Genomic DNA, 14,605 nt, shown 5'->3' with positions numbered 1-14,605 from the left:
ATGTCAGAAAATAGTGAAAAATGTCAATCATTGTTTCCCAAAGCCCAAGATGCAACCTAAAATGTCTTGTTTTGCCCCGATCAACAGTCCACCACTCAAAGATATTCAGTTTACTGTCATAGAGGACTAAAGAAACCAGAAAATATTCACATTTCAAAAGCTGGAACAAGAGAATTTGGGCATTTTTTTCTTAAAAAATGACTCAAAATAATTAATAAATTAATTTTCAATGGACAGAACCTGTAACACAAGCGTCCTTTAATCCCTCCTTACACCTACTTGTATCCCAGCGGTCCGTCCTGGCAGGTGCCCCCGTTGAGGCAGGGGTTGGTGCTGTAGGCGGAGCAGGGCAGGTGGGTCGCCTCTCGGCCCCGGCAGCCGCAACGCGCCGTCGACGAGGCTGACAGCGACACCAGAGAGATGTTACCGGTGCTGAGAGCCACCGGGGACTGGCTGAATGAAACCTTGCTGCTGCAGCCACCAGACTGACCGCAGTCTGTGTAGAGACAGTCGTCAACGCCCACCTGATAGATGGAGACGCCCAACATGGCTTCCAGCTGGAGAAGGTGAAAGAATGGAGGACAGAAAATATTTAGGTTACCTTAAAGAAAAAGGAAAATAAACGTGGGATCTCTGTGAAACTTCCCTGAACAAAAACAACAAAACCTCTGTTAGTGTTGATGACACTACATTAAATTAAAACTAGCATCAAGCTAACAAAGTAAAACAAGCATAAAGCTGACAAAACCCTGTCACGACACTAAAACTAGCATGAGGGTAACTGAGACTACAACTAACACTATGAAGCTAAAGAAACTTAACTTAGTAATCAACAGTTTAAGTGGGATAAACTTAACTGAAGCAAACTAGCACAATGCTAACAAAACTAAAATTATTATGTAAATAAACCTAGCATTAACCTACCTTTGACTACCAAAGAACCTAACTGAAAACCTCTAAAACAAGCCTGAAGGTAGTTAACTGAAGCTAAACCTAAAAACTAAAAGTAGCTTAAAGGTAACCAAAACTAAAACTAGCATGAACCTAAAGAAACATAACTGACAGTGAGATATAACTAGGATAAAACCAAAAAAAACTAGCATGAAGCTTTAAAAAAACTAAAACAAGACGGAAAATGAAACAAAACTTATTGTAAAACTAAGCGGGCATAAAGTCAGTAAAAATTAAACATGAAAAAACTAACATGAATGTATAACTGACACAATTAACTGAAAGTAGATAAATGATAAAACTAGTATTAACTAAACAAAACTAGCATGAAGCTAACCAAAACTAACATTTATATGATGGTAATTTAAACTAGCATGAAACAAAAAACTGAAACTAAATGTAAACAAAGACTAGAATGAAGCCAAATGAAACTAAAGCTAGCATGAACCTCAAACTAACAACAAATTAAAACTGACACTAAACATTAAACTAACATCAAACTAAAACTAGCGTAAAGGAAATAGACACAAAATCTAGCATGAAACTAAAACTAACATGAAACTGACGAAACATAACTAACTGAAAGTATAAATATGATAAAACTAGCAGGACCCTAAGGAAAACAACTGACAATAGGCTAATAATAGGATAAAACTAACTGACAAACAAATTAGCATGAAGCTAACAAAACTAAAGTACGAAGCCAACTGAAAATAAACCGAACATGAGCGCAAGCTAGCATAAAGCCAGTGAAAATTAAACATATGAAACTAAAACTAGCAAGAAAGTAAAACTGAAACTAAAACAACTAATTGAAAGAACTTGGATAAAACTAGTAGTTTTAGACAGTAATTTAAACAAGCATTAAACTAAAAGACTCAGAAACTAGCAGGAATCCAAATAAACTAGCTGTAATTAAACAACACTTAAGGTAGCATAGTCTATCTGAAACTAGAATTAAACTAACATTAAATTAAATGAAACAAAAACAAGGATGCAACTAAGATTAAATCAAACATTAAACTAAATGAGACTAAAAGTAACATAGTTTGTTCCTGTAAGTAGCAGAACATTAACACTAATATGGATCTACAATTAAACACAGAGTGAAAGACAGACACAGAACACACAGTGAAAAACTAGCAAGGAACAAAAAACAAACACCAAACAAACTCTAAGAAGTATTTTTTTGAAGTTATGAGCTCTGTTTGAACATAATAGAACATTTCAGAGAATGACAGCAGCCTTCCTTGAGCTGACGTCTACCTCCATCAAGATATATGAATTTACTCTTATTTCCCTCAGTGTTATTTATGCACTTTGGTGTTTCTCTGTCATTTCCCCTCCTGTTAAATCTTTACTGTCATTTGCTTTCTGTTGCCAAATTCACTTGTTTCTCTGCTTGTCATCTTGATTCTTTCCCCTCATTTTGTCTTTATGGGTGTGAGAGGTTTTCATCAGAGTCCCTCAGGGTTTCCTGTCTCTCTCCGACTGTGTGTATTTCTTTTTTTTTGGAGTTTAGTTATTCAGCTGACAATCTTATCTGCAGTGACTTACACTCCCCAGGCTTCAGCTTTTGGCTGCAGACCCAATTTTCAACATTGTATTTTCTTGTGCTTATACTTTGTATTTATCTGACATTGTTGTTCTAAATCAGCCACAATATTTTTCCTTTTAACTCGAGATAATTAAAGACATCTTTCCTCTGCAGCATAAGTTATTTTTAATCATTCTGTGTGCTTTGTTCTGTTATTTATACTTTAAAAAGTTATATGGGTTTTGATTGATCTTTTGAAATAAGTTGCATCGCAGTATGAGATGTGTTGTGTATCTGAATCTCTGACAGGTCATGTGATGGCTGCAGAACATGTTCATGTGACCTTCTGGCAAAGGCAGTAACTAATGAATTGGCTAATCATGTCAGCACTAATATACAGTATATTTAACATTATAGAGTGCTATGTAGAGCATTTTATCAAACCTTCCATCAGATCCATTTGGTTTTAGCTTTAAACATTTGTGACTACAAGCTACACAAAACAAACTAAAATATTCAGTTGAGATCTTTACTTTGTGTTAGTTGTGAAGGCAGAAACAGTTTTTAGCTCCTTTTCTTCATTTGCGACATTTCGTCAAAGTACAGGTCTTCCTCAGGCCTATTTAATGTGGACAACCTGTAGCTATACAATCTGAAAATTAGATTGGAAAGGATCCTTAGGATAGGAAATGATGATTAAATGTATCTGACACATTGAAATTGAAAACTCACTTTGCAAACCTTATATTTTGCAAGCTTGATCCAAACACTGGGTCCTGTCTGAGAACTATTAAATTAGCTTAATAACTATTAAGCAGCTTTAAAATTTTTGGAAAGTGAGGACATTTTAGTCGCTCCTCAGTTTGGGACAGACATTTAAGGGCCTGTTTGAGGGTTAAGACTTGGTTTTAGGGGTAAAGGGGCTATAAGGAATGCATTACATCAATGAGGGTCCTCACAGGGATATAAGTACAAATGTGTGTGTGTTTAATGTGTGTTTATGTGGTTCACTAACTGTCATCACCTTTCTGCCTCTCACAGCTCTGATCTCAGGTCAGCAGCTGCTCTCAAGCTTTTGATGGATCTGAAGTATTCATATACATATATACATATGCGCATGGGGATGAGTGTGTATATGTGTGTGTGTGTGACACATGAAAAACCACTTGCTGGAGAGACGTGACCACATTTAAAAATGTGTAACCCGTGTATTTAACCTTTCCTCCATGTGTGTTCATGTGTGTGTGAGACGGAGTGTTAAATGGTTTACAGGACCTGTTAAGTGCCTGCTGAACTACACGCATGAGTGTGTGACTGTGATGTTTAATTGATGTGTAATTAATGTGTAATTAACCCTCTCTAAGAGCAGTTGTAAAGATGAACGCAGTTCGCCTCCTCTCTGCTTTCACACTCTTATTATATTAAGTCTGTATATATATATACAGTATGTATATGTTTCTCCTTCGTTTGTCTGTCTTAAAAATCTAATCTTAAAGGAATAATACAAGTTTGAGGAAGACAGAAAATCTGACTATTTTAAGTTTTTTCTGTCTCTTAGAACAAACAAATATTAGTTTATCAGTTTTTCAGACTTCTGGCTTTCCAAACTCCCAGTTCAGTGCCTGTCTATACATTCGGTATAAACAACTGATTTTAACTAACTCTAAAATAAAATAATTTCAATGGGAGTGATGCAGTTTTTCATTTCATGCACTTTTTAAATAGCAAGATATATCACATTTATATATAATATTTTTTGTACTATATTAAAATAATTGCGTCTCTTCTTAAAATTTTGAAAAAAAATATAATTTCAACACTTCACTGAAGCTATATGTCTTAAGTGTCTGTTCAGTGTCATGTACATATTAAGCATACAGTATTTACAATGTTTGCTGCCACTTAACATATACTCAGCAGTGTAGGATTAGTGGCTCTGTATCGTAGTTTGTAACTTTACTGGTTCAATAGAAACATGAATGAGGTTGACTGTTGAACTCATATTCATATCAATCCTAATGTTGTGACTTATTACTACAAGTTGTAATGAGTGCTAAATTGGCCATATAATGTGAAGTAGAGCACGCTTAAATACATTTTTGATGCGTTACAGCGTGCTGGGTCTGAGCCAATCATGGCAACCCGACTGTAAAGACGGACCAGTAAATACAGTATATTCTGTTCATATCCAGGTACATAAATTCATGTTGTTGTATTTGTTTTATGGTAAGTGGTAGTGTATTGGAGTACATTATATTGAAAAGTGTTCCTAATATTATGTCCACTCCATTAACATACATGAGCGGGGCAAAATATTAGGTTCAATATAATGTACTCCAGTACATCACCACCCACTACGACCTCAATAATAAACATAAAGGAGAATTATCACCTTTGTATGTATGTATAAGCTTCATAAAAGTAGAGTTTGTTATTAGATTATACAGGTGTTTCTGATAAAGTGCTTGGTGAGTTTATATTCTGTTTCTATCCAGACAATTAATGGCAGCAGACAAACAGACACAGGCCTCTAATACATGAGGTTTATATTAAGTCACGAGTGATTTCAGACTCATTTTTTATATAACTGTTCCATCAGGAAATACTGAAACATTTGGAAATATTTTACACATCTTTTGTATCATTTTTTTTTTACACATTTTTAAATCTTTTAAAACTTTGAAACAAGAAGTTCAGATATTATGAGTTTTAACAATGTTTGTTCAGTTTAAACAAAAGGATCAAGGGCAGTTCTGATAAAAGTGGTCAAGTGTTAAGTGAGTCAGAAATTAAAGAAATTAGTAGAACAAAATATGCAGCTTGTCCTGTGAACCCTGAAGAAATCTTACTGTACATGTTCAAAAACTGGATCACTACTGACTAGATTTAAAAAAGCTTTCTTCAAGCCATAACTCTCTCTCACCTTGGCTTTGTTTGCTGCCACGTAGCCGTGCAGCTTCTCGGCCTTGTAGTACGGCGAGCCGTGAGCAGCGAACCAAAGATTGAGTTCCTTCTCCCCCCGCCGGCCGGCGTCGCCTACAGAGAAGATCTGGACGTTTTCCGGCAGCGTCTGCAGGAGTTCAGCCAACATTTGACCCAAACGAGTGAACCGACTGTCATCACCTCCGCTACTGCTGAAAAACTCCTCCACTGTCAGGTCTGCAGGAAGAGAAGAGTTCACAGTTTTATTTATCAGCTTTGTATTTTGGAACTTAAGTTTTTATACATTTTTAAATGATGATGATGATGTCAGCAGCGGCATGACAATAAAAGCTGGACAGACAGAAAATGCAGCAGAAGAAGGAGGGAGTGAAGGTGAAACAGGAAAAATAAAGAGAGAAAATGGCTGAAATGAAAGACGACAGAAGATGAGACAAGAGAAGACAGTAGAAGAAGAACATGGAGATTTTCCCATCATGCCTCGCTGTCTGTTGGTGCTGATGGAGCCTGAGGCAGCTGACAGCCCTGAAACCGAGGCCCCCGCGGCACTCAACACTGCACCCCGTCAATCATGGTTACCACAGCAACCGCTGTGTGTTTCAAGCCATTTCAAAAGCTTCCATTGAAACACTGGCACAAGTGAAAAAATACATCATCATCATTATCATCATCATCATCGACTCACTGGACAGGCGGATGGAGGCGGCGTTCCTCAGAGCGTCCTGCTGCAGCTCCGTGACGTCCACCTGAGCGGTGGAGGTGACGTCCGGCCAGGTGTTGTCCGACACCCGCACCTGCAGGCGGTACGAGCCAGGAGGAGTCCCCTCCTTGATACTGAGCTGACCCGAGCTCTGGTTCAGACTGAACAACCTGAGAGAGACAGAGAGAGAGAGAGAGTTGCTTTCTGTTAAATTACAGGGACGTTATTGACGTTTATTGCTATTTTTGTTATTTATAATTTGGTAAATCTGGAGCATCCATCCTCCAGATGAACCAGACCATCTAGCTGGATAATCTTCAGTCTGCTCTGAACTTGGTAAAACTATTTTTTTTATTCTGCACCAAAAACTTACAGATAAACTTTGTCTTGAATCGCTGCCTTCAGATCAGACATCCAAGCATCACATTCAAAAGGTTTCATGAGGAATTTAATTGTTTTAAATAGTTTGTTTTGCTGAGTTCTGTAACTATGTGGAGCCTATTCTTCAAAGCCTCTTTTGTTAAACAGATAATGTATCTCAATAGACTTCTTGTTTAAATGAAGGTTAAATAAACTCCCTTTCCCTTCAGTTTATCTGTCTCGGTATAAACAACATAACAAGATGTTAACATCAGATGGGCAGCAGCTCCTCCTGCTCGGAAAGCCGATGGGAACTAAATAAAGTCTGAGTTGATGCTCTGATGCTCATATTCATGTATTTTTCCATGAGATCTTAAGTCTGGGTAAAGTCTTTATCAGAAGGGATTTCTAAGATCAATCTCAGACCAGATGGCGGTCTGTGGTTGAGCATGGATCCATGTTTGGGGGAGGGAGGTGGGGAGGGGGGGGGGGGGGGGGGGGGGGGGGGGGCTCTTGATCTGAAAACTTTGGCGCTCTCCGGAGTCCGTCCCTGGCCCTGCAGCCTCCAAACCCGGTCCTGAATACGTGCCATCAGGCTCATGTAACTGTTTAACCTCCTTCCACCACGACGACCTTCAGGACTCAGACCTGCTGCTGCTGCTGCTGCTGCTGCTGCTGCTGGGAGGCTCTTACATACTTTCCCTGGATTTATGTCTCACTTTAAAGATTTCAAAACCGGCAACACAGCACTTCACCGACACAGAACAAATGAGAAGATATAATGTGAAGATCAATTCCAAAACAAATGACTCTGCTGTTTGCAACAGCATAAGCAGCAGGGTGATTTCTTCTTCTTCTTCTTCTTCTCTTTCTACGCTGTTTGTTTGTCGTTTTGATTTCCTGTGAAGTGACATGTTGTTATTGGTCTGCTGGGACTGCTTCAACTCTCCTCAACACTTTGTACTACTTCTTATTTTTCCTCTTCTATATGTAAATAACATGCAACCTAAACCTAATCTATACTGTGAACAAATTGCTATCTGCTGGCTGGTTTGATGAGGTGGTGGCGGTTCAGGAGTATCTATGATAATTCTCTCTCTGGCGGTTCCTTTGTTCTCGGGCCGTTTCTTGTCGTCTCTTGTCGTCCCTCTTTATAGGTATCTCGTTAGAAGAGAAGGTGGCAGGGAGCGCAATCAGGCTCTCCTTTCAACGCGTCCGCATGAAGCCTCGCCTCATCAAACAAAACGAGCGCGCCCTCACTGTGCTTCACTGGGAATTTTCAATACCGCTGGTTATGAAGTATTAATAGCACTGTTCCTGACAAGTCAGATCCCCTTTTTCTATCTCCCTCTCTACTCCCCGTCCTGTGCTCTTTCATTCTCTTACACTCTTTCTTTGTTTCTCCCTTCAAACTGCCTGTTTCTCTGTCCCAATTTCCCTTTTCTCCTCTTTGTCACGCTGCACCTTTGTACTGTCTTTCCCTCTCTATTTTAAATCTGTCAGCTCCTGTGCAGCTCTCTTTTATTTTCCTTCTTTTTTCTTTATGCTTCTCTTGCTGTGTGTCACATGTGAGGGGACACTTTAGCAGGGAATCTTTTCTGCTTTAGCTCCAACACTTCCTAATCTGCCATTGTCTGGATGCCAATGCGCCAACAAGAGTGTGTATATTTATTGTCAAGATTGCCCAAATGGCAGCGAGGGCATCTCTGCAGGGATGAAACCTTCCTCTTGTCACTGCTTTACCTGCTGGTTTCATTAGTCTCATTTTTATTTTCCTGATGACTTAGAGGATCGGTTGCCCAGAACCAAAAAAACTGAATTTCTCACTTAAGTAATCTCTTTGTTCAGATAGTTTTGGTTTTATTATTCCAGGTTTTGAGATTCCTGTCTTTGAGATTTCTGCCCTAATACAATAAAGATAAGTGGGATTTAGTTTGAGGTGTTCACATCTTTGAAGGATGTTTAAAATCTTTGAGACAGATATCTCATAAGCTAAGCAAGCTAAGAAATATGCTTTTTTGTAGTTTAAGTGAATGGACCCTTTAATATTTTGCTCATTGCAACATATTTCATTCCTTAAAGGCCGAGTTTATGCTCCTTTACAAAAATATAATGTATATTGTATGTTTTTATTGCCACTTTTCAACACAGGATGTGCAGTTTGAGATTTTTGGATATTTTTTCCTGCTGTTCTTTGTTTCTATGTATTTCCGTACGATGTGAAAATCTAGTTGTGTAAATCATCACAGAGAACATTGAGTCTGCATTAGTGTTTTGTCAGTGTTACATAATCACTGTGTGGTGAATTAATAAGGTTTAAGTGCAGACTGTTTTGAAAGGTCAGCACTAGATTATCTCACAACAATAATGCAACAATGACAAAAAATAATTGATGCCTGAAACAATTTAAAAAAAAAAAATGAAAGCAACATGAAGTTTCAGCCGTCTGAGGCTCATTAACAGCTGTTTGTGTTCATATGTGGATGAGGCCAGAATATCCAACCTCACTTAACTGCGTGTTAAGTGCGACATAAACACTGATAAAGACAAAGTGGTTGGCAGGTTTGCCACCATGAAGGATGAAGTTTTAAAAAGGGGCTGTTATATGTACGAAGTTCGTTCACCTGTTCGGATTATTTTGTTCTATGGAGGATGGTGGAACACACAAATGAACTACACTGAACTACAAGCTGAGCAGGTGAGTGAAACATCCATAATTAGTCTTTATTAACTTAAATTTTGGTTAGGAAGAAATTAGTCAGAATATTAGATTAATCTGCTGTTTAACATCATGTTTACTGCATCTCAGCCCCTGTCTGTGGTGTTGTAGAGTCTATTTTATGTCTGAATAGGCCTTGTAGTGATGTAGACTGTTGTGTCTATTTATGTTCATGTTATTCCTGTGTAGGAACGACATGGTACTGAGACGGTGAACGTGGCCTGTTGCTGTCTATCGGGGGTGGTGCTGAATACGTAGCGCTGTCCTCAGTGCTGAAACATTTGAACGCGACTGGCAACCTGTTTTCTTTTTTTGTTCTTCAAAACAAGCCTTTCTGACAAAATGGCTTCACTCTATGCTTTCTTAGACATAGGCTTGCCTGACTCAATGAGTGACAATTTGTGCTTATGGAATGGATAGGACATAAGATATAAGATATGTTCATATGTTTCATTCTGAAATGCAGAGGAGTAGAAGTGTAAAGTAGCGTAAAATGAAAATACCCAAATAAAATACTTCAAAATTGTACTTATGTGCAGTATTTGAGTAAATGTACTTAGTTACATTACTCTGCTGCCTCCATCTACCTTATACTTCCTACTTCCTCTCTGTTTTGCACTTTTTACTTCAGTTGTCGACCCCTCTTCAGTTCTCTTTGTCAGATCTCTACCTCAACTTCTCTTTCTACCCCTCTATCTCAACACCTACTGTACATGCTAAACTCTCACTTTGTCATGTCTACTTCTACCTGTCTCCTCCTCTCGGTGCATGAGAGACCTTTCAGCTCTCTCTTAGAGTTTTTCACCGGAGCAGATCAAAGTACCTGGACGGTTTGCCTTCAAATCGGTACACCTTCTCGCTCCAGTCATCAAGGTCGGGGGATTGAACTTGTCCGAGTACCGTTGTCGGGAGAATACCTGTCAGGAGACACAGAAAAAGTCAAAAAATGCATTAGCTTTGAAGGGAATTAGTTTTGAGTGCAGCGGATCCCTGTGGTACAACCCAAATATTAGGAGTGAAGGGAAGAAAGTGGAGGCTTCTTGAAGGAGATAAAGTGACAGGCGACGCCTCATTGGCACGCACGGTCATGGTTTGACAGCACAGCAGGAAGATGTGCACACATTAGAATCGCTCGCGCTGTGTTTTCCCCCCTCTCTTCCAAAAAAAGATGAACGCAGCGCTGTAATCTCTTTAGCCGTGAAATCAGCTGCCTTTTTAAAAATGGCTCCTGTTTATGGGCCCGTCAAAACTGGGACTTAAACTGGAGTTAATTGTTTGCTTCATGGCATGTTGTTGAGCTACGTGATGGAGTCGTATTAGTGGGTTAATGTACTTTCATGTGGAAAGGCCCTGGAGAGGGAATCCACTAAAAATACATTACAGAAAACCTTCGTTTTTTCCAGCAAATTACAGCAGGCTGACAGATGGTATGAAACGCTAAATAAGTGATGTGGGGCTGGAGCGGGAGGCTGCGAGCAGTCGACTGTGACAAGTGCAGTCTTAACAACATGAGCACAGAGCGCTCGGGAGTTGGTGGGAGGGACACCGGGGGACCTGAAGGTTAGAGAAGCCCGTCTGTGACCAAAGAGACACACCAGGTCCAATTCTGGAAAAACTGTCTGGTGACCCCTGAGCCGGGATGACGAACGACAAATGTTCTCCTCTCCATCTTCAACTATGATCAGGATGCCAGGTGCCCAAACCAACACTGACAAATAAACAGTTTTTCTTGCTGTAATCATCAGCAAAAATGTATTTAAAAGTTTATCTGAAGCTAAAATGAAGCTTCAGCGTCCAAATGAGTCAAATCAAGTAGATATCTTTCAACGTTACAGTCTTTTTAGTGCCAAAGTCCCTCTTTTTGTTACTATACTTCCACCGCAGCTCAACAGGGAAACACTGTCCAAGAGAATTTTTTACTAAAAAGACTAACTGTGGCAGATATCCACTTTATCAAAGCTTCATATTAGCTTCAAATCAATTCAAGGGATATTCAAATGGTCAGTATGAACAGGAGGAATGATTACAGCAAGAAAAATGCTCATAAGGGCAAATGACTGTTGTTTTAAGACAGAGTTGATGAATGATCCTTTAAGCGAGTCAGTCTACTGTCATCTTCTACACTGGAGTAGAAGGTAGAGGGTTGTATTGGGAGGTTCTCAACAGTAAAAATCCAGTTCCTGGATGAATCACCTGACACAAAAACTTTAGTTGTGAACAGCACAAACATAATGTTTCAGGCTTCATCGGTGTGTAACTACTTTACTTTTATTTTTGCAGCAGTTCTCTTTGATCCCTTACCAAACCAAATCAAGAGCCCGGGGCCTGTTTCACAAAAGTGATTTGTGAGCACTGCTTATTCGCAAACGGAGGCAGCATCGCATTTCACCTATGATTGTCGCTCACAAATTGCAGATAAATTTGCGGGTTTCGCATGGTTATGCACAGTATGCTGTTTGTTTTGAATAGTGAAACGTATCAAATGGCAAATTTGGTAAAACGAGTTGAAGTAAAAAATCAGTGAAAAATTAGTGGTGGATAATAAAAGGCTTTGGTTGCACCAGAAGTCCATCCATTTTTATGTTATAGTCCACTATTCAGCTCAGAATTTCTTAGTGTTAGAACCTAACGTGGTTAATAAGCAGGGATGCAAAAGATTTCTGAGATTGATACTTATGTTGGTTTACTTTTCTATGTACATCATGACAGTGGAAAATGCTTGTAATTCTGATTGGTGTATGAGCGTCTTTTAAAATTATATATAAGGAAACCTTAAATATACATCCTGTAACAGTTAAGCTACTTCTAAACTTCTAATAATAAGTGTGCAAATTACAGTAAATTGTAAAAAAAGAACAGCTGCTTACAGCCACTGTATACTTCATCACTCATCTTTGCACTATTTGTATTACTGTGTTCATCTCTACTGGATATACATAGCATCTAATAACTCTACTCTGTCTAACTACTATTTTATTTATACTCTGGTTCCTTTATCTATAGTAAATTCCTTATGTAAAGCAGTTTCTCTGTTATTGTATATAATTACCTTTACCTGTGCTACTGTCCCGAGTCTCATCCCAAGCATTTCATTTTACAAATTACAAATTGAGTTGAACTTGAACTTGTAAATAACAAAAGACACAATGCTTAAGACTTCATGCTAACCTATCCATGAGTTACCGCAAATACACTTCAATTGTGATTAGCGATTTTAATGTGAACACAACTTCTGTTTTTGTCTTTAAATCTTATCAGGGCCATAGAAAAATTTGAGCTGTCCTGATATAGAAAACAGGCAGATCGGATGTCTCTTATTATTGTATATCAAGTCTATTTTTGCCACATAACAACAATTTCACCATTTCAAAAATGATCAATTCGGGGCTGCCTTCATGCAAAAAAATATGCCAAGTGAGCTGAGGGTCAAGAAAATACTGAGAATCCCCTACTTAAGTGTTTTCACCATTCTGTATTGTTGTTCAATTCTGTAGTGAGACATATCCCAAAGTGCATCGTAAAGAAAGTACTGAAAAACAATGGTCAACAATAAAGAGAAAACTACCATCATATAACAACAGAATTCCAAAAAATATAAAATATAAAAGGCAGCTGAATGGTGAATGATGGTTTTCTATGATTTAGGTGACAGAGAACAGAAGAACGTACCCTCATAACTGTAGACGATGAAGTTGGTGTGTCCTGGCGAGTGGGGATGGTCGTTCCTGTCACCAATGATGACCGTCAGTGTACTGGTGGAGCTCATTGGAGGAGAGCCACTGTCAATCATGAGGACTGGGAGGCGGTACTCCTTCTGCCGCTCGCGGTCGAAGGTCCGGAGAGCCGTGACGGCCGCGCTGCCATTCCGAAAGTCCGTTAAGTTGAAGTTGGTGGCGTCCGAGGTGAGCATGAGAAGCCGGATGGAGAACGGTCCGCCGTTGGTGGAGGTGTCGCGGTCCGTGGCGTGGAGCAGGAGGGAGGTGTCATTCATTCGCACCGCCTGCGGGGCTGGCGTGTTCTCCCAAATGACGGGCTTATAGGGGACCTCAAACTCTGGCCCGTTGTCGTTAATGTCCAGTACAGTTACCATGACGATGGCGGTGCCAGTCAGGGCAGGAGTCCCAGCATCTGTGGCCAAGACCATGATCCTGTGCTGTGAGATCTTCTCCCTGTCCAGAGAATCGGCCACTACCACCCAACCGGACTGGTCCACCAGGAACTGACTGTAGGGGTCGGACTCTTTGGAAATACTGTAAGAAAAACGTCCATTTTGGCCCGAGTCTAGATCAGAGGCTGTAACCTGAGTAACGATAGTCCCCACAGGTACGTCTTCGGACATGGCCGGCGACTCGTAGAACTGCGGGAAGAAGACGGGGGCGTGGTCATTGGCGTCCTCCACCTGAACCAGACAGTAGGCCAGGCTGAAGAAGTCAGCGTCCTCAGCCTTCAAGGTCAGATTGAAAGTCCTCTCATGGGGCTTCTCAAAGTCGACCTTCTTCTTTAGTTTGATCACGCCGCGTCGGTTCACCTTGTCTGTCTCCACAAAGAACTTCCTGTCTTCGTCACCCCCGACGATGCTAAAGGTCACCACAGCATTCACGTCCTGGTCGCCGTCTGTGGCAGAAACTACGAGAACCTCGCTGTTCACCTCCAGGTCCTCTGTTACCTGACAGACACACCAGATATTTATAGCATTATTAAAACTATGACGATGTTTTAGAAGGTCAAACGTACGTTTTAGAGAGTTGAGGTGACTCACCTGAGTGGTGTAGACCCTCTGAGTGAAGACGGGTGGATGGTCATTGACATCTGAAACCATGATGGTGGCGGTCCCCGTCCCTGCCAAACCCCCTCCATCCCTGGCCTCCACCACCACCAGATACCGCTCCTCCACCTCCCGGTCCAGGGAGCGTAGAACCGTGTAGATGGTCCCCGTGGTGGCGTTGATGGAGAACAGATTGAGGTTAATCTCGTTGCGGACGTTCTTGATGATGCTATAGGTCAGCATGGCGTTCTTGCCCTCGTTGGGGTCATCCAGGTCCATGGCACGCATCTCCATGACGGAGGTGTCAGCGGGGGAATTTTCAGGCACGTGGCCGACAAAACAGCCATCTACCTCCAGCGCCGGACACGGGAAGAAGGGCGCGTTGTCGTTGACGTCTCGGACCTCTAATAGCACATCAGCAAATCCTGTGAGTCCCGCCCCTCCTTCATCTGTGGCAAGGACGAGGAACCTCCAGGCCGGCCGCTCCTCGCGGTCCAGGCGTCGTTGGGCGTAAATTCTCCCGGTGCGTTCATTGATTGTGAACTCACCACCGGCACCCTGGCCGTGGAGGGAGTATCGAAGGGCGGTCTGGTCAGCTTCCTGGTCTGGATCTGTGGCTGAAACCTGCAAAGG

At 40.7% G+C, this 14,605-nt stretch overlaps 1 protein-coding gene across 3 annotated transcripts in view; it reads right to left on the bottom strand.

The window, feature by feature from the left end:
* si:dkey-22o22.2 (neural-cadherin) overlaps positions 1–14,605 on the bottom strand; it is a 171,022-nt gene that overhangs the window by 18,922 nt on the left and 137,495 nt on the right. For all 3 annotated transcript variants that reach the window (XM_042424660.1, XM_042424661.1, XM_042424662.1), the window contains exons 18-23: positions 13,967–14,596; positions 12,877–13,873; positions 10,031–10,124; positions 6,114–6,298; positions 5,412–5,647; positions 280–557 (exon numbers count right to left, since the gene is read on the bottom strand). In XM_042424660.1, coding sequence (XP_042280594.1) covers positions 280–557; positions 5,412–5,647; positions 6,114–6,298; positions 10,031–10,124; positions 12,877–13,873; positions 13,967–14,596 — 2,420 coding nt within the window. The remainder of the gene's footprint in view (positions 1–279; positions 558–5,411; positions 5,648–6,113; positions 6,299–10,030; positions 10,125–12,876; positions 13,874–13,966; positions 14,597–14,605) is intronic.

Source organism: Thunnus maccoyii, chromosome 10, assembly GCF_910596095.1.
Source record: "Thunnus maccoyii chromosome 10, fThuMac1.1, whole genome shotgun sequence".
NCBI classification, from domain to species: Eukaryota; Metazoa; Chordata; class Actinopteri; order Scombriformes; family Scombridae; genus Thunnus; species Thunnus maccoyii.
This window is presented reverse-complemented; position numbering and strand designations above follow the sequence as displayed.